The sequence below is a fragment of the Poecilia reticulata genome, chromosome 16 (genome assembly GCF_904066995.2).
Source record: "Poecilia reticulata chromosome 16, P_reticulata-male-v2, whole genome shotgun sequence".
NCBI lineage: Eukaryota > Metazoa > Chordata > Actinopteri > Cyprinodontiformes > Poeciliidae > Poecilia > Poecilia reticulata.
The window spans coordinates 10728138-10751672 of NC_088845.1; the positions used below are offsets into that span (position 1 = coordinate 10728138).

General features: G+C 38.1%; 1 protein-coding gene and 1 long non-coding RNA gene across 3 annotated transcripts in view; one reads left to right on the plus strand and one right to left on the minus strand.

Moving 5' to 3' along the window:
* Positions 1-9076, plus strand: part of ago3a (argonaute RISC catalytic component 3a) — a 39246-nt gene extending 30170 nt beyond the window's left edge. For both annotated transcript variants that reach the window (XM_008431070.3, XM_008431071.3), the window contains exons 16-19: positions 290-424; positions 1091-1192; positions 1811-2010; positions 2123-9076. In XM_008431070.3, coding sequence (XP_008429292.1) covers positions 290-424; positions 1091-1192; positions 1811-2010; positions 2123-2231 — 546 coding nt within the window. In that variant the 3' untranslated portion in view covers positions 2232-9076. The remainder of the gene's footprint in view (positions 1-289; positions 425-1090; positions 1193-1810; positions 2011-2122) is intronic.
* A 7719-nt stretch (positions 9077-16795) lies between these two features.
* LOC103477770 (uncharacterized) lies at positions 16796-19489 on the minus strand. The gene is made up of 3 exons (XR_535692.3): positions 19199-19489; positions 17051-17118; positions 16796-16980 (listed from the first exon to the last, which is right to left on the minus strand). It is a non-coding gene; the product is annotated as an uncharacterized LOC103477770 (long non-coding RNA).
* Positions 19490-23535: the final 4046 nt, after the last annotated feature.

The following is a 23535-nucleotide window of genomic DNA, read 5'->3' on the forward strand; positions in this document are numbered from 1 at the left end:
ACTGTGTGGAGGCAACAGCTGCTAGTCGTGCTTTGCTGATCAGTGCTGCAGCTGCTGCAGCCTTGAGATTAGTTTATACTTGGCTTGCCTGTAATATTGTTGGCTGTTTGCTCTGTTGGAACCAAAACTCACAATAAAGACTAATAGCGACCCATAGTGTTGCATTTCTATCATCTGCGGGAAACATTTGATGCACATTGAGGATTGATCTTGATTTGAGCTTAATTTTGTGATTTGAAAGTATTTCCTCTTACTCAAGTCATTAAGAAGGATGCCTCTCATTCATCAGGTGCTGTACTATGAGCTGCTGGCCATCCGGGAGGCCTGCATTAGCCTGGAGAAGGAGTACCAGCCAGGCATCACCTACATTGTTGTGCAAAAACGCCACCATACTCGCCTCTTCTGTGCCGACCGCAACGAGAGAGTAAGTCCTTACCTAAAACTATTATCATATTAAGTCCTTTTACTTATTTGCTCCCACAGCAGCGATGATAAGTCAGAAGCATTGTATTTACCAGGTTATTCTTTTTCAATGTTGAGTCTAGGAAGTGCAATCTCTGCAGGACAGAGAAAGAAGAGTATCTATGTAATTTAACATGGAAACAAACCTCAACCTCATTGGTTCTTGATGCGTTTTAACTTTTAGGAGGTAATTCTGGTTTACTCTGTTAATTAGGAAGGTGAGGGTAAGTACTGAAAACATGCTCCTTTATTTGTCTTTTTTTAAATGACTGGATTATTAACCCTCCTGACCTGAGTAATTGCGTTCGATTAAAGCATTAGGGCCTTCACCAATCGCTCTGGAGTAGTACTCAAGGTCTCCTGACTGAGCTGAAGCCAGTAATAACCTTATTTTCTCCACAGACTCTCATACAGAGCATTAGGCTCTCAAGGGCACTGGGATTTTAATTGGTTGTTTTTGTTGTCTGCCTTTGTTGCTCCATGAACTGTTCCTGTTTTTAACTTTTACTATGTGAAATACTTCAGCGTATTGAGTGCCTGTTAGATGTGCTGTTGATTTTTGTTTAGTTCTTCTCCTAATAGTAAAATCCTAAGCATAGAATAACTGAGTGATTAAATCCTTTGCTAGGTTGGACGCAGTGGAAACATTCCTGCTGGTACTACTGTGGATACAGACATCACACATCCCTACGAGTTTGATTTTTACCTCTGCAGTCACGCTGGAATCCAGGTTAGTGCAGTTTTTGCACTCATTTCTCATTATCTGCAGAATCAATTCAAACGCTCTGATTAAAAATCACATTGCTTTTATTTTTTGATCTGATGATGTAGATAAAATGACTCTGATCTATTGACCATTTTTTGATTAACTGATTAATTATTGAACAGCCAAAAGTACCTTAATATAAAGAGTTTTTGTTTTGTAGAACTTGAAACATGTGAAACTTAAACTGTGCTACTTGTTGAGTTCCGGGTAGAACATATTTACAGACATGTGAATATTTTTTGTACAATTTCACCTTAATTGCTGTTCTCAGTGTGTTGTTTTTTCAGCAAATGACCTTTTTTTGAGTCTGTATACTCCAGTTAACGATTAATCAATATTCAGTATCAACAATCAATAATATTAATCCAATACTACTTTTAAAAATCATAGCTAAACCTTGGTTGTCTTCATAATGCAGATGTTTAACCTTCTGTCTTCGTAATCTACTAAAATCACAACCGCAGAGTTCTAATCTTACCAATATTTGAGTGAAAATCTTTCCAATTCTTTTTCTAGTTTTTTTTTTTTTGTGGTCAAAAGCTAGTAATTACAAAGCTCTACCATTTAATTGTCCCCTCTCAGGGCACCAGCCGACCCTCCCACTACCATGTACTGTGGGATGACAATTGTTTTACTGCTGACGAGTTCCAGCTGCTCACCTACCAGTTGTGCCACACCTACGTGCGCTGTACCCGATCAGTCTCCATCCCTGCACCCGCCTATTACGCCCACCTGGTGGCCTTCCGCGCCCGCTACCATTTGGTGGACAAAGAGCATGACAGGTAAGACGAGCAAGCAACCTCAAAAAAAAAAAAAAAAAAAAAAAGTTTTTTTGCCCCATATTCAGACATACGTTTGCAGACAAACACAGTTAGTTTGTTCTTTTCTCCTCAGTGCCGAAGGCAGCCATGTATCGGGTCAGAGTAACGGTCGCGACCCCCAGGCGCTGGCCAAAGCTGTTCAGATTCATCACGACACCCTGAGGACCATGTACTTCGCCTGAGCAAACATCCCTCCCCAAACCATGATCACCTTTATCACACAAACACAAAAACAACCACGCACGCCTGGTTTGTCAGTCGAGGAGTCCTCATAGGTGCATGCCCAGCCCCCCCGCCCCCAACATGCCGAGTCAATGCGGACCTGACACTGTGCAGAAGAGGGAGGAGGGAGGGGAGGAGGTACCCCTACACTGGACTAAGGATTCAAACGCTGCTTTAAAGACAAACAAGACAGAAACTATTATGCAATATTAAACCAGCCAACTAGTTTATTCCCACCCTTTTCAGGCCCCTCCTATCTTTTCTTTCCTTGTTTGTGACCTTGTGGGTGTTTTTGTTTCTTTTCTTCTCCCCTCCTTCGGCACAGACCTTCCTACTGGTCTCATCCTGCACCATCTCTAGTACCTCAAGTCAGTTTGAGCAGCAGCACTTTTACATTCTTTCAATTTTACTGTAGTTTGTCGATACTCCCCGAGCTTTGAAACGAGAGGGATGATTATTCGGAGTGTACCTTTATGGACCACAGGTCCGTCACATTGCCACTTTCCCCCCCTTTTTTTTCACTTTTCCCCAGTGTGTTACTTTAATGAAGACAAATGTTTTTTGAGCACACTGCCATCTGTTGGCGACGAGGTATAAATGCCCTCTATAAAAGTCACAACGAGAAGTCTTGATTTATGATTTATTGTAACGGTCAGTTGTCAAGTTTGAACTGGGGCAGTTTGTATTGGCTGATCTAAAGGAAGAAATGCTGAATTGCAGCCATGTATCTTTTAAGTATAACACTGTTTTTAATCCAGTCATTTCATCTGCATACAGCGGAAAACTATTGGTTTGTCCTTTTTAATGAATTATGTAAGTGTTGTTCGCCTTCTTAGCAATCATCGTGCATTCGTTTTCCTCAGTGCTTTATCTTGCATTTTCTCTGTTCAAGATGGTGGATAATTTGATTGTGACAATGGTTTCCTCTAGTGCAATAATCAGCTAAACGAAGGGAAGAGGATTTTAGGGGATTTAAATGACTCATGAATTTAATATTTCAATGAAAAGTTTGCCCACTTTTAACTCATTTATTTTGTTGCTCCTCTGAATTAAAGAGGCAGTAATTATTATTATTTTTATTTGAGTCACCTGTTGCTGTTGGGTAAAAAAATGGTGCAACCACAGTTACGGTGATTATTGTTTCAACTTGAACTGAAGGAACTTATGCACCAAGTATAATTGGTTTTAAAACTCCCAATCGTGATTGTGTTTGAGATTTTTTCTTCTTTCAAAGATTCTCAACAAATGGCAGCAAAGTGGAGCGTAAAGGCCATATAGAAGAAGTATTTAAGTGCCTGGCAGAAGCGTTTAATTAAAAAAAAAACTGTAAGAATCTCATTTCAATCAGTTGAAGAGGTCACAAGCGGAAACTTTCACCTGATGCCTGTCATTTTTGTCCACAGCCATCTGACTTGTCTATACATCTCATTTAAAACGACTATAGATCAAAATATTTATTCCCTTTTTTTTGTTTCTTTCGTTAGCTGTTAGCTTTCCTTAGTATTCAAAAGACATGAATCCAGCTGCTGCAGTGGGCTTTTAAAATAATGGACTGGATTTATGGGCATGGAGTTAAACTTGTGATGAAACAAGAGACTTTCAGGAAACTTTTTTTTTTTTTTTGGAAGACGTCAGCCAGGTGTAATTCCTGCCCATCTAACTGACCCTGAATAGGAAGTGGCCTCAAAACGGAGCAGAGGAGTTATGCGGGGGATTTGCAGCTATTTGGTCACCGAAGACTTTTTCACACATCAGATGTGCCTTATTGGTGCAAACAACGTCTCCAATATGGCAGCATTAGTGTTGTCATCCCATTTTAAATGTGTAGTCTGTGGCTCCCTCTGTTGCTGCCTCAGAGGCATTTCAGCAGTGAAAAAAACCCCACCGTACGCTTCTGGGCTTGGGTTGATGATTGTGATTTTCCTTGGAAGTGTTTACAGTGCGGTCCCCCACGTTACTCCTCCTCTCCATTGAAGACCTGAAGCTTGTTCAGGAACATGTTTTTAAAAAGTTATCTGCACTAAAAGAAGCATGTGTTTCTAAATGTAACACGGGCACGGTGCTACTCTAAGAGTTTGAATCTGAGCCTCTGTGCATGAGACTCTAAATAAGCAGGTTAGGGTGAGAAAAAAAAAAACCTCAGAATGGAAGGACAGGATAAGGTGCTTTTGCTATGGTTGATGCAAAGAGTAGATTTACAAATAATTTAAGGTTAGATTTTTGGGGTTTGAGATCTTGTGAACGGTACAACGGCAGACGTTCCTTTGAACAGTGAGGTATAATGTAGAGTCCTGCCTCCGCTGTCGCAGCCTTGCAGTCTGGAGGCCAGTGTGTTTCGAGCCTTCATTATTTCACTAGTACCTTTCTAAAAAGCCAGATTATGAAATATATTTGTACATTTTAAGTTCTGTAATGCACACCACTTATTTTTGCTAACAAAAAAGATGTAGTCTAATTATTAATCTTAGTAATTAATGTATCATAAGTAAAGGTTAAAAAGATATAACAAAGTTGAATTATTGCAGCTGACTGTTGACTCGTTCCTGTGTCGGTGTGTAGACGTTTAGTACCTGTATGACCAGCGGTGGGGTTGTTGGACCTAGTGACGTGTTTGGACTGTTATCGGTAGGAATGTGGACTTCAGCCACCGCTTTCTTTGATGTTTGGATAAAAGAAAAGAAAAAAAGCTTGCAAGATGCTTAATGCTCCTCTATTTTTTTTTTCTCTCACAGCTGGAAAAGTAAATGAAATGATGTTCGCATGCTCTGAGCAGATTTTATTTCAGGACAGAAGAGTCAGTAGTTTGCTGTTGATACCTTTGAATGTGTTGACTGCTCCTTGTAAAGACGGGGTAGAGCAGTTTTTGTGATCCATTTCAAATCCACATGATCAAGGAAGTAACTTGACAATTGAGCCGTAGTTCTCAGTTCCTTTGAGTTAAATCCTCTAAGGATTTGCGTCGCACTGCAACCCCTGTTCCAGAAACTGGCCTCAAGCCCCTTCCATGACCAGAGCGTCGGCCTACCGGAAAATCAGTGTGACAAAGCCTGTAATCTCATTTTTTACACCTAAATAAAGGTTCTCTTTTATGCCAGAGGACTACATTCAGTGGCCGTACAATCCCCCCACTCGGGAAATGAAAGGTTGAAACCGAAGGGCAATTTAGTGGGCTTTCCGGAGATTTCAAGTGTGCGTGTTTTTGGAAGGACTTGTAAATGATCAGTGAAAGCTTTATGCGGTATGTTATGTTGGAAGTTGAACAAATGAGTGCATGGCAGAAGAAGGAGGATTGTATCTCCATAGGCTGAAACGCATGTTGAGGGCAGTTGAACACATGTTTACATGGCGGATGTGTTTGCCTCTCTTATGTTTTTAATGCCATCAGCTGCTCCTTGCAAATATAACCAGAACATTTCAGGCCTGCCGATGTAAACGCTCAATTGTATTCTTTTTTTTTTTTTTTTTTCTGAAACCATTTCCTTTTTACTCTTTTTTTTTTTTTAACTTTTTTTTATGTTATTTGATTTGAAATAGTTTGGTGCGCAGAATAAAGAATTAAACACCTAATTCTCTTGGATTTCTCTGTAGAAGATAAGGTTTTCCATTTTTTGTATCGTAGAAGTAGCTACATTTAACCGTTTTGTAGTGATTGATAGGTCCACCTGGTTCGCTATGCTTGTTTCAGGGAGGTAGCAAAGGAGTGAGAAGAAGTCCACTGAAAGTGCCTTTCCTCTCGATGGTGCTGTTATGTGAAAATGTAAAACTGAACTTATAAAGTCTCCTCAGTGGTGGCCACTTTACTACTCTCTAAGTGTTTGTTGGCAATCCAAACAGGAAGTCAATGTACCGAGACAGTGAGTTTGTAGAAAAGGAAAATATAATGCCAAGTAGATCTTTGTAGGATGTTCGGTGTCTTGGACCAGAGGTTCGTTGGGACAGTGGGATGTGGTTCAGGGTCGGTTTGCGTGGATCGAGCATGGGTGGCGACGGGGATCGTTTCTTTGATGCTGATCACGAGCGATGAACTTAGCACAGCACTTTAGAGACTGCCACTCTCACTCAGACATATGGCCAAGAGGTTTCAGTCCCCATTCCTCCAGTTTTCCTTCCGGCTTGGAGAAGATCCAACCCGTCGCTCGGTTATTTAAAGTGTGCCTCGTTTTCTCGTGGCTTCGTTTGGCTCGGTTGAGTCTGCCTTCTCTCTTGTGTCCGTTTCCTCTCAGAAACTGCCACTCGATGCATCGCTATAGCCACAGCTGGGCATCAATTAACAGTTTGTTGGGGCCTAAAATGTTGAAGCAAAGGTATTTTACTAATTTTGCACTGACAAACATCATGTTCTCAAATGGTTTCTCTCCAACTGAAGAAAGCAAGACGAATACGATCGCAATATGCTTGAATAAGCAGGGAAAAAATAGTCAAGTGTCCTTTTAGCCAACCGTGAGAAAAGCAGGTTCTGTGTCAGTATTGAGATTTTACACTTGATGCCCAGCCCTAGTAGCAGCAGCAACAACCTGTGGCATTTTTTTTTCATTACGATGCAACACCCTGCCTGTGAGTGTCGTCTCTGATAGAGGGAATGTGTGCCCAGCGCAGTCCTCCTCGTCTCAAGCCACTATGGCAACAACTAAGAACCGAGGGATGTCTCTTTCCGAAGGGGTGGGAGGGGACAGGGGGGGGGGGGGCGAATCTTTTTATTACAAGAAATCTCAAAACACTGCACCTCATTTACCTTGGTATGCTGCATATGTTATACTACATGAAAGAAAACTGCAAATGGCTTTTATTACGACATATAATGCTTGAGTAATGCCTGATTGCGATATTCTTATACAGTAACTGTTTTAGTCAGAATAATTATAACTGTAAAAAAAATATTAAAAACAAAATATTCTGTTTTGTCTTAACACTCATTCGATTAAAAAAAAGATTGTTCTTGAGCCGACTTTTGTTGTCCTATTTAAATGTGTTGTTCTTTCAATATATATATATATATATAAATATATACATATATGAAGTATATATGCGGAATATTTTATGGTGTATTTATTGAGAGCGGCTGGAGTCTCCGCATCGTTTTCGCAGTGTGGTGGGGGGGCGGAGCTAAGAGGAAGATGCCCTTTTTTTTTTCTTTAAGCCCCTCCCCTTAAATGTCGATGCCTTATTCTCTTAGACAAGCAAGCACAACAATTTGTCAGGGGGTACGAGGTTAAGGAAAGATTTGCCTTGTTACAGCCGTGCGTCGGGCTCACTCTTCTAGTTATTCATTATCTTCCGCTTTGACTTTTTTTTTTTTGTTTTTACCACCTGCGAGGGCGATTTCCCCCTCCCCCACATATAGCTAATCTCTGACGAAGGGAACCATTTCTCAACCACACTGACCAGAGTGTCAAAAAGCTGACTTTTATTTTCATCCCAAGCTGCTAATTGGTACGTTAGCCATGTATGGGACGAGTGGAGTGGGAGTTTGGAAGGAAAGTTATCTGAAAGGCAATATTTTTGGGGTCATGTTGAATTTTTTTATTTTTACTTTTTTCTTTTAAGTAGGCTTAGCTTCTGTTCTCTTAAAATGGTCTCCTTTCTGGTGCCAGAATATTTTACAGCAGGAACAGGTCTCATTCCACAAGAGAAGACATGCCTGAGCCTTAAATGCATTCTTGCAGAGTTGACCTTGCAAAGCCTTTTCCTGGGCTGCCTACCAAGTAATCTAGCCTGCGTACTTGATCTGTCATGACTTCCGAACCGGTGTCCTCATCTCTGCTCACTTCACACAGAAACCACTAACATGCTTATTTTTTTTTTTTTCTTTGGAGAACTCTGAAGTGTAAGCTTTTTACATAATGCTTTTGGCAGAATAGAAACCAAGTCTGGGTCAAACGGCATTTGGAAACCCTTCTTGGCATTTGTTTCCACCTGATGAGCAGCACTGTCTGCTTCAGGATAATAATGTAATCATTTAATTTGATTTTTTTTCTTTTTTTACAACCAATTATTGTCTCATCACTGATGGCAAATCCAAAGAACAGTATTTTCAGATACAGTTTGACCTTGGCCTTATGAGAACCATGAGGTTCCCTCAGCCTACTGGATTACAGAGACCTGTGCCTGTACTATAAACCAAGGATGAATTGTGTTGTGATGAACTGATTTTTTTTTTTATTGGTTACTCCTGAGCCTGCAGGAGGATCCGAGACATGGACCTTTTCAAGTTTTGTCGAACATATTCCAAAGCAAATAGGCCCTTTTAGTCCTTTAAACCAAATTATTTTTAGTATAATAAATGTTTACCAGAATGTTTACTCCCTCAGCCCACATTTCACCTTTTTCTTTTCTTTCTTTTTTTTGTTTTGCATTTTGCATTCCAGCAGATTTCAAACCAAATATTGCAGATGAGATTAGGCTCCTGATGCCGTTTACCTTTTACACACTTGATGGTTTGATGAAAGATGAATAACAGTGGCCAAGGATTTGGAAAAAAAAAAAAAAAAAACATTGTATACTCTGATTGCTTGAATATCCTTATTTTTGTCTTCACTGTAGCAAATTAGAGATCCTGGGCTCTGATACTTCTGAGTGAGGCACCAGCAAACGGACGTACATGTTGAGCAGTCACAAAAAAAAAAAACGGTCGATTCATGTCTCAGTATTTTTGCAAAGGCTCTGTTGTACCAACAGCTCTATTCCTTTAAGTTTTAAATGTCTTTCTTTTGTAACCCTCATATAGTTTGTTGGCCTTTTTAGTGTTGCTTTGCTTCAGTTTGAAGTGTATCTTTGACTAATACTTGCAATAAAATGCTTTGCTTAACTTCAGTTGTCATTGTTGGATGTTTTTTAGACTGAGGCTAGAATTATTTTTAAATGATTAAGAATTAAAGTACTAATTAATGTCATTAAACAAATTAAAATAAGAATTTAGGCAACTGTTTTGACAAAGTAACTCCAAGAAGCATAAATGTGTTAAAAACACAATCATAATTAAATGGATGTAATAAGTTTAATCTCTGGCAGAACAACCACCCGACCTAAATGGAAAGAACATTTACATTCTGCAGACTTGGCATATTTTCCATGTACAGGATGAGAAAGGTTCTGCTTGGACCATTTTTTTTCACAAGATGCGAAATGTAATGTTAGTGGTCTAATGGGCCAAAAAATCTTCATAAATCTTTTATATCCGACTGAGGAAAAACTGATAATCACCTAATAGACATTGTTCTTTTTTTTGTTTTAAATAGTGCTTTTGACTACTAATTCAAAGCATACAAAAGCTGACAACTGGATCCTGTCAGAAAACGTCCATTCAAGAATAATGGAGCAAATATGATTTTCTTGGAACAACATTACTGAAATGGATCCAAACACGATCTGATTATGGTTAGAAAAGTCAGATTTCTAACGGCTTCCATTCACTGTCGCTATACACAGCTACTGCACAATTCACTACCATCAAGTGTACAGTTGAAATTATGTCTACACGTTTCTTTGATATAATTTTTTTTGTCACAAATTCACATGCTCGCTGTGGCATATTGTAGCAAGCAAGAGAGCAATTTTAGATCCTGGGGTCTGTTGGGGCTCCAAGCTATTCTCTCTCTGACAACATTTATTATGTCCTTCTCTGCAGCCGAGCAAATCGGCACATAAATCTTCATCGTATTCACAGTCAAACTTGAGCAATTACTGCTTTGTTTTTGGATGGGAATTGTATGCTTTTAAAATGTTAATTTCAAACAAGCTATTAATTTTGAAACTGAGCTAGAGGCCCTAGCACAACTGTAAATGAAAAGATGTGTAAAAAAAAAAAGAAAAAAAACCACATGCAACATGGCGTATACACCATGATCAGGATCCCTTAACACCATGAGCTGGCATTTTGATCCACTGCTGCAATATTTACTGGTGTCTCTCATTGATTACATGAAAAGAAGCGAGAATGGGTAGGATTGTTCACGTTAATCTTACTTAAACCCCACAGCTGCAGGTAGCTGCACTCCTCCCACCCCTGGTTTCTGTGCAGATGTGCATAAAAACTGACATTGAGGCACATCCCTCCTTCCTCTGACATTGATTATGTTGTTGTTGGCAGCACATAGGTCACATAGGTTTAGATCACACACAATTCCCCATGCAGCAAACCTGAGTGTAGGGTATTAGCAAGACAAAGCAGTTGAAAACACCTGTGTGCCGATTTAAAAATGCTTGAAATTTGTTTTTCTTTTATACTTTGACGTGTGTTTTTCAAAGGTGCAGTTAGCTTAGTCGCAAAAAGATTATATAGGTTTAAACGAGATCTGCCGTACGGTCATTGGGTACAACCATCCACCCATAGTCTTAACCCATTTATCAGTCTATTAAAGGGCAACACAGAGACAAACAGCCATGCACACATGTACACTCATAAGGGCAATTTTAGTTCGACCAAGTTAACTAATAATTATCTTTTTGAACTGTGGGAGGAAGCAGGAGTACCTGGAGAGAACCCATTCATATAAACTTTTTGAAGAAATGACCTAGGCCCAACTTTTGAAATACATTTGTTTTATTTGAATCTCTACTCTTGTTTAATTGCAGGCTTTTACCTAACTTTTATTTTATCATAATTACATTAAATTAGATCAAATTATTGGTTTTGAGATTTCTTTTTTTTTTTTTTTTTTTTACTAAAAAGCCAATTTTGCTAAACGCATTTTCTGCACCAACTTTTACAGGCTCATTAAATTTGTAAAAATGCGAATAAATTCAGACATGATGAACCCACTGTTCATCATGTCTGATGCAGTTTCGCAGCGCAGCCTCTGGGTGACGCCAAAACGGGCAATGTTCATTTATACATTTATATTTATGATTGCACACGTATATAGATTTATATTTTTTCATTTATATTTCTAGTTAGCTTGTATGGTGTTTCTTCATTATTCTGTTTTTTACTATGTTTTTTTATTTTATTTCTCTTACTTGTATTTTGTACTACCCACCTTCTACCATGAAGCTTCATTTTCACACTTTTGGGACTAATAAACGATTATGTTAGCTTTTCTTACGCGTAGAAACAGAATGTTTTATAGGGGTACCCAAGCCCAGTTCTCTAAAGTGACTGTACTGTAACTTTTAGGGCATGCAACGCTCTGAGAATGGCTTGTTGCCATGTTGCCGCAGAGCTGAATAACATGCTGAGGTGGAAATTCAGCATTAAGATTTAGCACTTGGTCACCCTGACTTCCTTTGGAGTTGCTGTGGGCCTGCACACATTTCAACCATCAGTACATTACTGATAAAGCTAATATTTTTGCATACAAAAGGTTATAAATAACTTTTTTGTGTATCTCTTGTACTTGGAACCCCTGGACTTCTTGAATAGTTCTCTTTGGACAAGCGGGTCTAAATTTGAAATATTTGATCACCAACACTGCAACAGACTGGCGACCTGTCCAGGGTGACCCTGCCTCTCGCCCGGAACGTTAGCTGGAGATTGGCACCAGCAACCCTACCGACCCCACTGAGGGACAAGGGTGTAAGAAGATGGATGGATGGATGGATGATCACATAAGACATTTTAAATTTGAAGCACAACTGGACCCTGAAACATAACATTATCTCAGAACATATAACTAAATGTTCTGAGATAATTCTAAGCACCAGTGATTGGCTTAGAATTAAGAAATGGAAACTTGTGGGTGCAAACAAAGGACATACTTTGATCTGAGATAATGTGGGGTGAATTTAAACAAACTGAACATGCAAGACCCCCAGCAAGCACCTCATAGTTGCAAAGTGATGGGTGGGACCTCAAGAAGATGTCAGAGAACTACAAGAAGTACCTCACTGAATTTACTTCAACCAACGAGACAAAACCTATTAGGTATAAAGTTTTACCAGCTAAATTTTATGTTGTGTAGCACACATAATCAAGCTTTTATTTTGTTTCCCCTTTCCTCGTGGATCAGTATAATGTTCGCTCATTTGAAGCTAAATAAAACTGCTTCCACAGATTTATTTTAGAAAACCCAGAAATCTGGGGAGCCATTTGGCTTCCAGCAGCATGATGAGAGAACAATAACCAACTGACAAGACAGCAGTGCTGAGCTTCAGCGTCATTAAAAATGTGGCAAAGTAGGTTTTCTAATACCAGATGCTCCGTAGGGTGGGACTGAACAGTGATTATGTTCTCACTCTGGCTGTCAGTCTCTGCATGCCAAGATGTTACATCCATTTGACAAAAATGATGGTGTTTGCTTCTTTGCTTTGTTTAAATAAGATTGAAACGTGAGCAACCAGATGTCCCACTATAAGACCAAATACTCTTGTCACAGCTTCATCCACAGAAAAACAAAAATAGATATTAAACTAGATTTGTTCATTTAATGAATCCTTATTTTGCACGATTACCCTCTCATCAGTGATATGGTCATGTTTAGTGAAATAGCAACCGGACCTTTTATTAGGTCAACACACATAAACGTGTCAGCTTTGCAGATTTTGGTGTGTTGTTATCATTATTAAAAAGCCCACCATGCCTTTATTGACTAAATTATTTTGCAAACAGTGGTAGATCTTGCATAAACAGTGCCCTAGGCAAGTTCCTCATTGTGGTTTGAAATGAAAAGAAAAAAAAAACTCCTTGACTTTTACAATTTTATCATAACTATTACAGAATGAAAAATGGGCTTTTGAAGAAACAGCCTGACTAATCTTTGAAATGAAGTTTTTACACTTGCATGAATCAAAATCACATTTAATGGCAAAAAAAAGAAGCAACAAGCTCAAAATGTATTTTCTTTTGGTTTTTCAAAAACCACAGACCATTTGAAACTCTCAAACTGTGTTTTGAAGAATTAAAAAACATTGTCTTTTGAAGGAGGGTTCATTGCTCTAATGTGTTCCTAAATATTTGTTTCCCATTTAAATATATTGTCAAATTCAGTGTCATGACTGTTCAGTGTAAAGAAATGATGTTTAATTTGTGAGTTATACAATCTGTAAATCCTGGCTTGTCTAAATCCGTGGTCCTCAAAGTGTAATCCAAGTGGTACTTGGCAAACTCTGAGTTTGACAACTCATTCCACCGACATCTCGTTCCAATCCTGCAGTTCCACTTCTCGCCAGAAGAGGGAACAGTTCACCGACAGAACTGGGTGAGAAGCTTGATCAGCTGACACCAGCTGGAGAGCTGAGATGCTTGTGACTTACCTCATGTGAACTCATGCACAGCAGGATGTAAAAGCGTGCTACCTGAAATTACACACTTAGATTGAGGTCTAAGCTGAGATACTTAACAAATACCTAACAACTGGTTTGGTATTAGGAATAATTAACCATATGTGTAACTTTTAGGTATTCTTTTGATGGTTTAAATGAGCAGTCTGAAAAACATTCCTTTGACTTTGGAGCCCCTTCACAGCTTCTGTCAGGACTGTGGATGATATAGAGAGGACATTACTTAAATCTCCTGCTGCACACCTCCTGTCTCCTGTCCTGTAAAATGACAAATCATCTTGTTGCAGATGTAATTATCAGATGTCAGGCTGTGGTAGAAAGTCTTCCAGCTGCATAAGAAATACTCAGATACAACTTGGTACCTGCTGGCTGCTGTCAGACAGAAACATTGACTTAATGTTACTTTATCAATTTTGTTGGCATGCCTTGGGATTCACAGACTGTCTAAGTCTTTTTTTGTTGTTGTTGCTCTGATTACCTCAAAATCTACTGTACAAGACCTTTACAAAAATTCATTTGTTTTCTCTGTAGATATCTGTAAGTGTTTCAAGCCAACAAGGAGACAGACTTTTCTGACTTTTTTTCTATAATTCATTGTGCTTTCTTAAGGGTCTTCTGACTGATTTTTTTCCACTTTTCTGTCCAGTGCTCGTGCCTAGCCGTTGCTGCAGTGAAAATAAATGAAAGCAGATCAGCGTCTGAAACAGAAAGAAGGGTCAAATCTAAAAACAATGTTATTTTTGCCACACAAAATCCTTAAAGGAACAATACAACCAGATGTCACCTGCGTGAATGTGATCAACAGTACTAAATGTGAATTTAAGATCTGACTGAGTTGTCCAGTCATCAAAAAGTCACTTGACATTAAACACAGGCCAATTTTAGTAGATGCAGAGAAGAAGTATAAATTCAAGCAGCTACTTTTCCTAATTCCATCATTTTTAAATGCATGGTTGTAGAGATGTAGGACTATCCCCTGTTGGTTGTGATGGTTGTAAGCCGGGTGTCTTCTGTATGGATTCAATCAGAAAAAGAGAGATTTCAAATATCAACAATGTGAGTATGTTTAAATTAGTCTTATTGGTGCTCTGTTTGTTGTTGTTTTTTTTTACTCAAACTGTGTTAACTTTTTTTTATTTGTAATGAAACCAAATGGATACTGACTGTGATTTTGTTTCAAGCTGCAAAGTAACTAAATGCCCAAAGGTATACGGTTGGTTTTTAAAGTAGTCTGTTGTCTGTTGACACAATAATGGTTCATCTCTTGAGTTCAAGTTTTTTGTTTATGTCTGAATGCTTTACAGAACTATTTTTAAGAAACGTAGTTAAAGAATGTTTCTTATAAACTAATCAGTAACTGGACTGAATAAGTGATTTGAGGGGAAAGCATCCAAAATCGAAAGAAAATCTTGGAAACCCTCAATAAACCTGAAGAAATGTCACAAAAGACCACTTCAAAAGAATTCAGAGATTCTTAGGAGATCACTGGAGAAAAAAAAGGAATAAAGAGATAACTCAAGACTTTACTAGGTCCTGTTTAAATTACATTATTATTTGCTAATTTAGTAGCTCATTGAAGAACTTTACTACATGACATTTAAATTACTAAAACACAGAATCTTACCCATTTATTAACAGCACTAGTAAAGATGCATAAAAAGCCTTTAAATAAATTCCTCATCTATTGCAGAAGCATAGCAATGCACTAAAAATTAAAAAATTTAAAAATAAATAATGATAATAAATCAATCACTACCTTAAAAATGAAAGGTTCTCAACAAATGATCAGTGCCATAATGTTCTGTTTTATTACATGAAACACAATATTTTTCAAACATTCAATAAAACCAAGGCTATTTTCCAACAAACATAAGTGATCTGCAGCCTTTTCTGCCTTTGTTACGTTTTTTTAAAACGTGTATAGTACTTTCTTATTTAATAGTGTCCAGGAACTGTTAATGAGGCTATTTTTGATCCATGACTTCCTGCTTCCCCTAAGTTATGAAAATAATGGGATTTCTCTTAGATACTTCTCAGAATCATAAAACAAGGGAGAATGCCATTCAAGTAGCAGATAGTGTAAAAAAAATGACTCTCACTGTCTTAGTTAGCATGTCCAAACAGTTTTATCCTCTCTGCTTAACATTACCAACTCAGGTGTTATATTCCTTCAGTGTTTGTTTTTGTGTTTTGATCATTTTTGATTTTCTTTTAAATTATTGCTTAAAAGATCTTTTGATGTACAATTAACTTCTCTGTGCTATTTAATGTTTGAAAGGTGTTGCCATGCTATTTCTAGTGTAGTTTCCATTTTTTGTGTGCATCCTGTTCTTTGTGTATTTAGATTTATTTCTCTTTGTTTGGTGTTAATTCCCTCCCCCCCCTGTAGTTTATTTGTGTCCAGTTCAGCTTCCTTTGTGTTAATTATTCATGTTCCCTCAGTGTTGCTCTCCTCACCTGCATTCAGTGTCATTCTCCTTTCTTCCCACAGTATATAAATCACTGGTTGTAACAGGTTTTTTTTCTGTTATTCCTCCCCATGGCCCACTTTATGACATCAGGTGCCCTCAAAGCAACATAGACTACGTGAGAAAGAAAGAAGGTGTCAAGGATCAACGAAAGGTCCAAGAGAGGTGACGGCAACTCTGCAAACGGTACATATGAAGGTGGAAGACTAAATCAAGCCTGGAAATAATTGTTTGAGTTTCTCTGAGGAGCTTAGAAGTCACATATCCTGCAGCTTCAGAGATATGTTATCCTCAAACTTCAATGATCTGTCAACATGATGCCGGCAGAGAATATTTACTGGAACAGCACGTAAATATGCATACAGATTACATGCAGGTTATAGACCACACACACACACACACACACACACACACACACACACACACACACACACACACACACACACACACACACACCCACACGCCCACACACACACACACACACACACACACACACACACACACACACACACACACACACACACGCACACACACGCACACACACACACACACACCTATACGGGTTTAAGTGTATTAATGGGACAATTTTTTTCAAACCAGTTTTTTGCAACACTAAACGGACACCCCTTTCCACTTATACTAGAAAGACGTAGTAAGTTGTCAAAAATCTTGTTGAGCTACATAACAGATCTCACTTAAAAATTTAGATACACACATCAGAACTCAAAATACAAGAACCTGACGAAATGCTGTATTAAAAGGACAAACTATAATGAGGTGCTTGGCACATGGCACCAACAGTAATTGTCAGGGCCAATTGTATTTATCAGGACCACAGCATACACATACAAAAAATATACAATTTATGTGCATTAAGAAGTCCAAATATGGAAATATGGACTATAACTAGTCCATATTTCTGTGGAGTGCATCTGTCATCCCATGAGATGTCTGAATCATCTACGGAATCAGGAACATACTCCTCTTTTGATGATGTCACCTCACTTGAACTTTGTTCTGGACAGACCTGTTGATTAAAAACAGATTTTGTGTACATTGAAAGCATTTCAGCAAGAATATTTCTGCTAAAAGCTTACCACTTGAAGTTCAGTGATGTCCTTATTTTATTTACGATAACACTTTTTGTGCCAGGACTGGTTGCAAACTAGACAGAGAAAAATAAGAATTGACAAAGGGAGGTAGCATGGTGAATATTGAAAAAGTCATTGCCACACTAGAACTCAATTTCAACATACAGCACAGCTACACATGGAACACTTTTTTAGAAGTGTTCCTGTGGGACCTCTCCTCGGGCTGACACCTTATCGTGGTGGAGGGGTTTGAGTGTCCCAATGATCCTAGGAGCTATGCTGTCTGGGGCTTTATGCCCCTTTTAGGGTCACCCAAGGCAGACAGGTCCTAGGTGAGGAACCAGACAAAGCACAGCCTGAAGACCCCTTATGATGCACAACAACCTTTGCACAACAACCTTTCTCAAAGCACACCTTTGAGAAAGCACACCTTCTCAAAGGTATGCTTTGAGAAGGTGTTCTTCCCATACTCTTCTCAAAGAAGCACAAAGGTGTGCTTCTCTGTATCAGGAAGTCTGATGTATCTCCAGGTATTTGTTTGAGCCACTCTTCTAGTTTAGGGGTCATTACTCTGAGGGTTTCAGTGACCACAGGCACTACTATTGCCTTCACCTTCCACATTATTTGTAACCACCCAAGACCCATACTCTTGCATGGCATGCATTACTAATTCATCTTTGACATTTGGGCTGATTGGGACCTAATGATTCCAAAAACAAAGAATTATCTTTTTACATGATATGTGGACATCTTTTTTCTCAGAAAACCATGTTTAGCACCATGGTAAATCTATATAGTTGCTAACTTTTATAAACACTGAACATCTTGAGTCTAACCTGTAATGTGTTATAATCTTTCACCACCTCCAAGTCATAAATTAATGGCCAAACGTGTGGACACCAGACCCCATCTAGAGCAAAATTTAGTATTGTGGACTAGACAGCCCAAAATAAGTCATCCACTTATGTGGACAAATTTTTTCTCAGGTTCTAGAACCTTTCTGTCCATTGGAGCATTATTTGCTCTCTGTTGTAAAATATCCTGTTGCTATGGTTATGCATCAAAACAAAATAGCAAAGTATGAAAAATATTTCCAAAAATCAGTCCAAATACCTGGTATCCAAAACAAGAAGCAACTTTTGTCCAAACAAAAGCTATTTTTCCTCCAGAAAGGTGGGAATGAAAGTTTAAAAAGTAAAAATCTCAATGAAACAACAGAGCTATTCCAATGTGCTACAACCTTGAGCAGCACAAATTTTCCATGCATCATAAGCAGCTTTTGTATTCTTATATCAGTGGACTGAATTTTTCTGTCTTATTATGCCAGCAGGGTATATGATAACTGTCAATGCATAGCTGTTGATTGTCTGGACCTTGCAAAAGTAACCATAGCCGTAGAACTTTTCCATATTTTGTCACAACTGCAAATATATTTTCACAGAATTTTATGGGAAAGACAAACACAAAGTGGTATACAGTTGTAAAGTAGAAACAAAACTATACATGATTCAAAACATTTTTTACAAATTAAAGCTAAAAAGTGAGGCATGCAAAAGTGTTCAGCCCCCTTTCCCTGAATGCAACCAATTGCCTTCAGAAGTTGCCTGATGACTGGTCATGGTAAACAAATTCAATTCCTCTATGACTGCTTCAAAAGTTGGCTAAGAGAATATTGGGGAACAAACAACATCATGAAGTCCACAGAACACACCAGACAGATCAGGGATAAAGTTGTGGAGAAGCTTAAAGCAGGCACAGAGTATTGTTCCATGAATCATCTGGAAATGGAAAGAGCATGGCACAGCTGTGAACCTACCAAGAAAAGGCCATCCACCTAAACTTACAGGCTGAACAAGAATAGCACTGATCAGAGATATAGCCAAGAGGTTCATGATGGCTCTGGATGAAATGCAGAGATATCTGTTCACAGTATAACTATTAGTCATGCACGGCAAAAATGTGGTTTTATGGAAGAGTGGCAATAGAGAAGCCATTGTATAAAGAAAACTAAAAGAAGTCCCATTTGCAGTTTGCCAGAAGCCATATTGGGATACAGCAAAAACGATAAGACAAGACCCAAATTGAACGTTTCGGCAAAAATGCAAAGCGCAATTTGTGGTGGAGAACAAACACTGTGCATCACTCTGAACACACCTTCCCCACTGACAAACATGGTGGTGGCAGCGTCATGCTCTGAGGGTGCTTCTTTTCTTCAGGGACAGGGAAGATTGTTAGAGTTGATTGTAAGATGGATTGAGCCAAATACAGGGTAATCTTGGAAGAAAACCTGAACACTCCGGAACCTGGAGTCTGCAAAAGACTTGAGGCTGGGGCAGAGGTTCACCTTCCAGCAGGGCAACGACCCTAAACATAAAGTCAGATCTACAATGGAATGGTTTAAATCAAAACATATTTATGTGTTAGAATGGCAAAGTCAAAGTCTAGACATAAACTCAGTGGAGAATCTTTGGCAAGATCTGAAAACTGCTGTCAAGTCCATTTTATTTGTATAGCACATTTCAGCTGCAAGGCAGTTCAAAGTGCTTTACATCAAAGAAGTAAAAAGTCATAAAAATAACATACATTCACCTTAAAAAAGAAAAACAAAGAAATTAAATTCAAAGTAAAATCAAAATTAAAATCATATACACAAAACATTTTGATACATGTACCATTGATTAAGATTCAGAAACAACTGTAAATTAGTATGTTTTTAGCCTTGACTTAAAGGAATTCAGCTGTGTTGGAGTTTTCTGGAAGTTTATTCAAGATTTGTGGTGCATTGAAGCTAAATTCTGCTTCAAAACGCTTGGTTCTGGTTCTGGGGATGCAGAGCAGACCAGAATCAACAAAATGTTAGAAGTGGAGCGCAAAAATAGTTTGGTAAAAAATGTCTCTCTTATGGTTTATATTTATTTTAATCCATGCACTTATTCCACACATCTATTACTCATAATATTTTAAATAAATAACATTTGATCAAAATATATATTAATTTCAGTATATTTTTAGGTGCTACATACATTCCAAGGTTGGACAAAAGGTTGGGAATAGGCATCCAACTAACCTTCATAAAATATTCAGTCTTATAGCACAGAGTAATCATTTTGCCAAATCATCCCCAGTGTAAGAGTTGGCAATTTACACACAATTCATGTGTGTAAACAGCGACACGTGAATTATACAGACACTGTAGTAATTAGCAGGACCTTTATATTTTGAGATAAATTAAAAGTTTTGGATTTGAATTAACTGAGCAGACATGACACCTTGTCATGAAACACTTAGCAGGCCATCAATGAACCTCCAAAATGTCTCAAAGAGTCTGCAAAGGTTAAGACATTCTTGACACAAATTAGAAAATGAGTGAAATATTCAGTCACAGTTCTCTCTAATCACACCAGACCAGTCATTCACCTTTTGTCAGGCCTTTAACATCACTTTTGTATGGACACGGTTCTGGGGAACAAATCCAGCAGCAAATAACTGGAGTCACAGTTGAAGATATTTAAAAATCAGCGAACCAGTCCTCATGACATAAACAGAAATTTGAATGTCTGAGTACATGTGCATCTGCGAGATAACAGAAAGCTGTCAGCATGCAGTCCTGTTTTATTAATGCATTGATGCATCTGTTCCTTGTTGCTATTCAGAAATTCCTCACAACCCAGTCAGGGCCCTGAGCCTGGCAATGCCTCTCTGATTAATCTGATTACTGACAAAATTATGTGATGAAAACTCTATTGATTAGGATCATAATGAGAAGAAACTTTGATTGTTTCTTCTGTTTTTAGACCTGAGCAGCAGAAGTGCTGCAAAGCCCTATTGTAATCGCTGGATTTGTTGTCATTCTGTAACCAAAAACGAAAATTTAGGACCTAAACATGTGTGAAAACTGAACAAACTTGGCCCAAAATTGTGAAAACAAATGTTTTTAATGAAATCAAAAAGGGGGACAGCAAAACGGCAAAACAGCTCCCCCTAAACTGGAATAGGCTAAGAGATCTTGTACAAAGATATATTCCTGTCAAGCCAAAGAAAGTACTGGAAGACGGCCAATTTGGGTTTTGATGTTAACTCACCTTGAACTTTAACAAACTCTTCATAAGGTTTTTGAGATATTGATTTCAAATTTGGTCATTAATCAGTTGGTATTGTCATCAAAAATTGTTTTAATATTTTAAATGTTTCTATTTCCAGTTTCACTTCACTGCGCAATATATATTTTCTATTCACTGTAATTGTTTTATTCTTTTTATATAATAATTATTTTTATTTAAAATGTCCAGAATTGTCTTTTTTCATGTTCAATGCAAAACACTTCGTTTTACTCCCTTCTGTATGGCTCTCCAAATAAAGATTAAGTCATTTTTAGCGAGGATCATTTTTCATGCGTCTTTAAAGAGAAATTCATTTCACAAAGAGAATGAATCCAAACCCTTATTCCCTTCACAGTGACAGCTTTATGACTAAAAACTTGCAAACATAATTACTTTCCTGTCAGCTGAAGTGCTGATTAGACACCGTTATCCTTCTTCACAAGTAGCAATGATGAACAGTTTATACTGTATATCCTACAAAACTCAGCATGTTAGCATCATTAAACTCATGTTGCATGATGTTATTGTCTGTGGCTGTTGAAGATTTCACGGGAAACTGCTAAAACATACACAAGTTTTATTGCCATTAAAAAAATGCCATTAAAAAGAAGCTGAAACAGTTTATTCTTCAAAATGATTTGCATTGTCCCAATATAATTTATTTTTTTTCTCCTTCAAAACTTTTCAATTCATCTTCAGGAAAATGAGACAAACAAATCTAAATACGTATTAATCACATTTCTATTTTCAGTGTGCTGACAGAAAGTTTGGGAGTAAACAGGAGCACAATATAGCAATTTGTCATCTTCTAACTAGCTCTATGGTAAAACATGCTGTGGCTCTGTACTGATTTCTTACTCTGTGGTGTGACTGTCTGTGACATTAGCTCAATGTCTGCAGATAAAAATATTTCGCTAGGCTCTACAGTCTCCAGGGGAAACATGTCTGGTCTTTAAAGCTGCCAAATATGGTTCCTATTTCTGCAATAGGCAGACTTTATTGTCATTTATACATTTATAATACACATATTGAGTGAAATTTTGTTTCAAGACTCAATTAAAATAAATTAAAAAACTAATAACCAATAAAGGAAGAGAATGAAAAAGTTTTTTTATTTTTTTTATTTTTATATAAAACATCTTTGTACATCTCCAGCTTGGGTTATGCAACCAACTTTTCGGTTCACCTCCACCTGATAGGTGAGCTTTTCCTGCATCTCCATCTGTAGCCTGCTGGGAAGCGAAAGGAAGGCAAAGAAACAAACAAAAAAAATATAACACAACCAGAAATGGGAAAATAGATATGTAGCAGACTGGAATTTAACAAAAATCCAAAGTGTGCATTAAAGAAACAATTTGCTTCTAAAATGTTTCATTTGCAAACTTTTCCAATGTATGTCCCGTTTCTTTGACTGGAAATTATTGCAGATAGGAAGCAGACTCACATTCTGAAGCTGAGATTTGTATTAACACACATTTTCTTCTGTTTTTCAGAATATTTCATCACTGTCTGCTCAGCACTAGGATACGCCCTCAGGGACCTGAAGATCTTATCTATCACATCAGTTTAAAGTTTGGTAATATTATAGAGATTTTACTGAAAATGCAGCAACTTCCCTGTTAAATTATAAAACATCTTTTCATAAAACATAACTCGGCTTTGGAAAACTCCCAAAACTTTGATGACGGCTGTTTTTGTTCCACTTTCCTCTCACGCCCAAGAAAGCGTGTCCTGCACTTGACCTGTCTGGTTCTTCTTCCTTCATGTGGCTTGTCGGAGCTCATCAGAAACAATGCTGGAGGTTAAAAGGTTTAAGTGCAATGAGTGCACTGTCAAAATAAGGTAGAGCACTATAATTTGTCCAGTCTTATTTTTGGACACAACTCTGTCATTTCTGGATCTACACCAAGAACGCTTTGTTCAGTGTGTGGAGCAAAAACAAAAACTGACAGAAAATAAAATGAAAACTGAATTCACAGCGTGATCACTAAATATTGAGCCGCAGCCAATGGCGGGTTGGACGCAAAAAATAAACTCAGGACTCCTGCCATAAAGTTTGAAAATAACTTTCACCACAAACTTTTTCTGCATGGAAGTCTGTCACAACTCCTATAAAGCACTTCTAATTTGTATATTCATTTACAGACTACAAAATACCCTACAAAATAGCCCTTCACTGCAAAAACATAATATCTTACCAGGTACTTTTGATCTAGTACCTTATTGTGGTGGAGGGCTTTGAGTGTCCCAATGATCCTAGGAGCTATGCTGTCTGGGGCTTCATACCTCTTGTAGGGTCACCCAAGGCAGACAGGTCCTAGCTGAGGAACCAGACAAAGCGCAACCTGAAGACCCCTATGATGAGTCACAACTTTGGATCTGGCGTTCCCT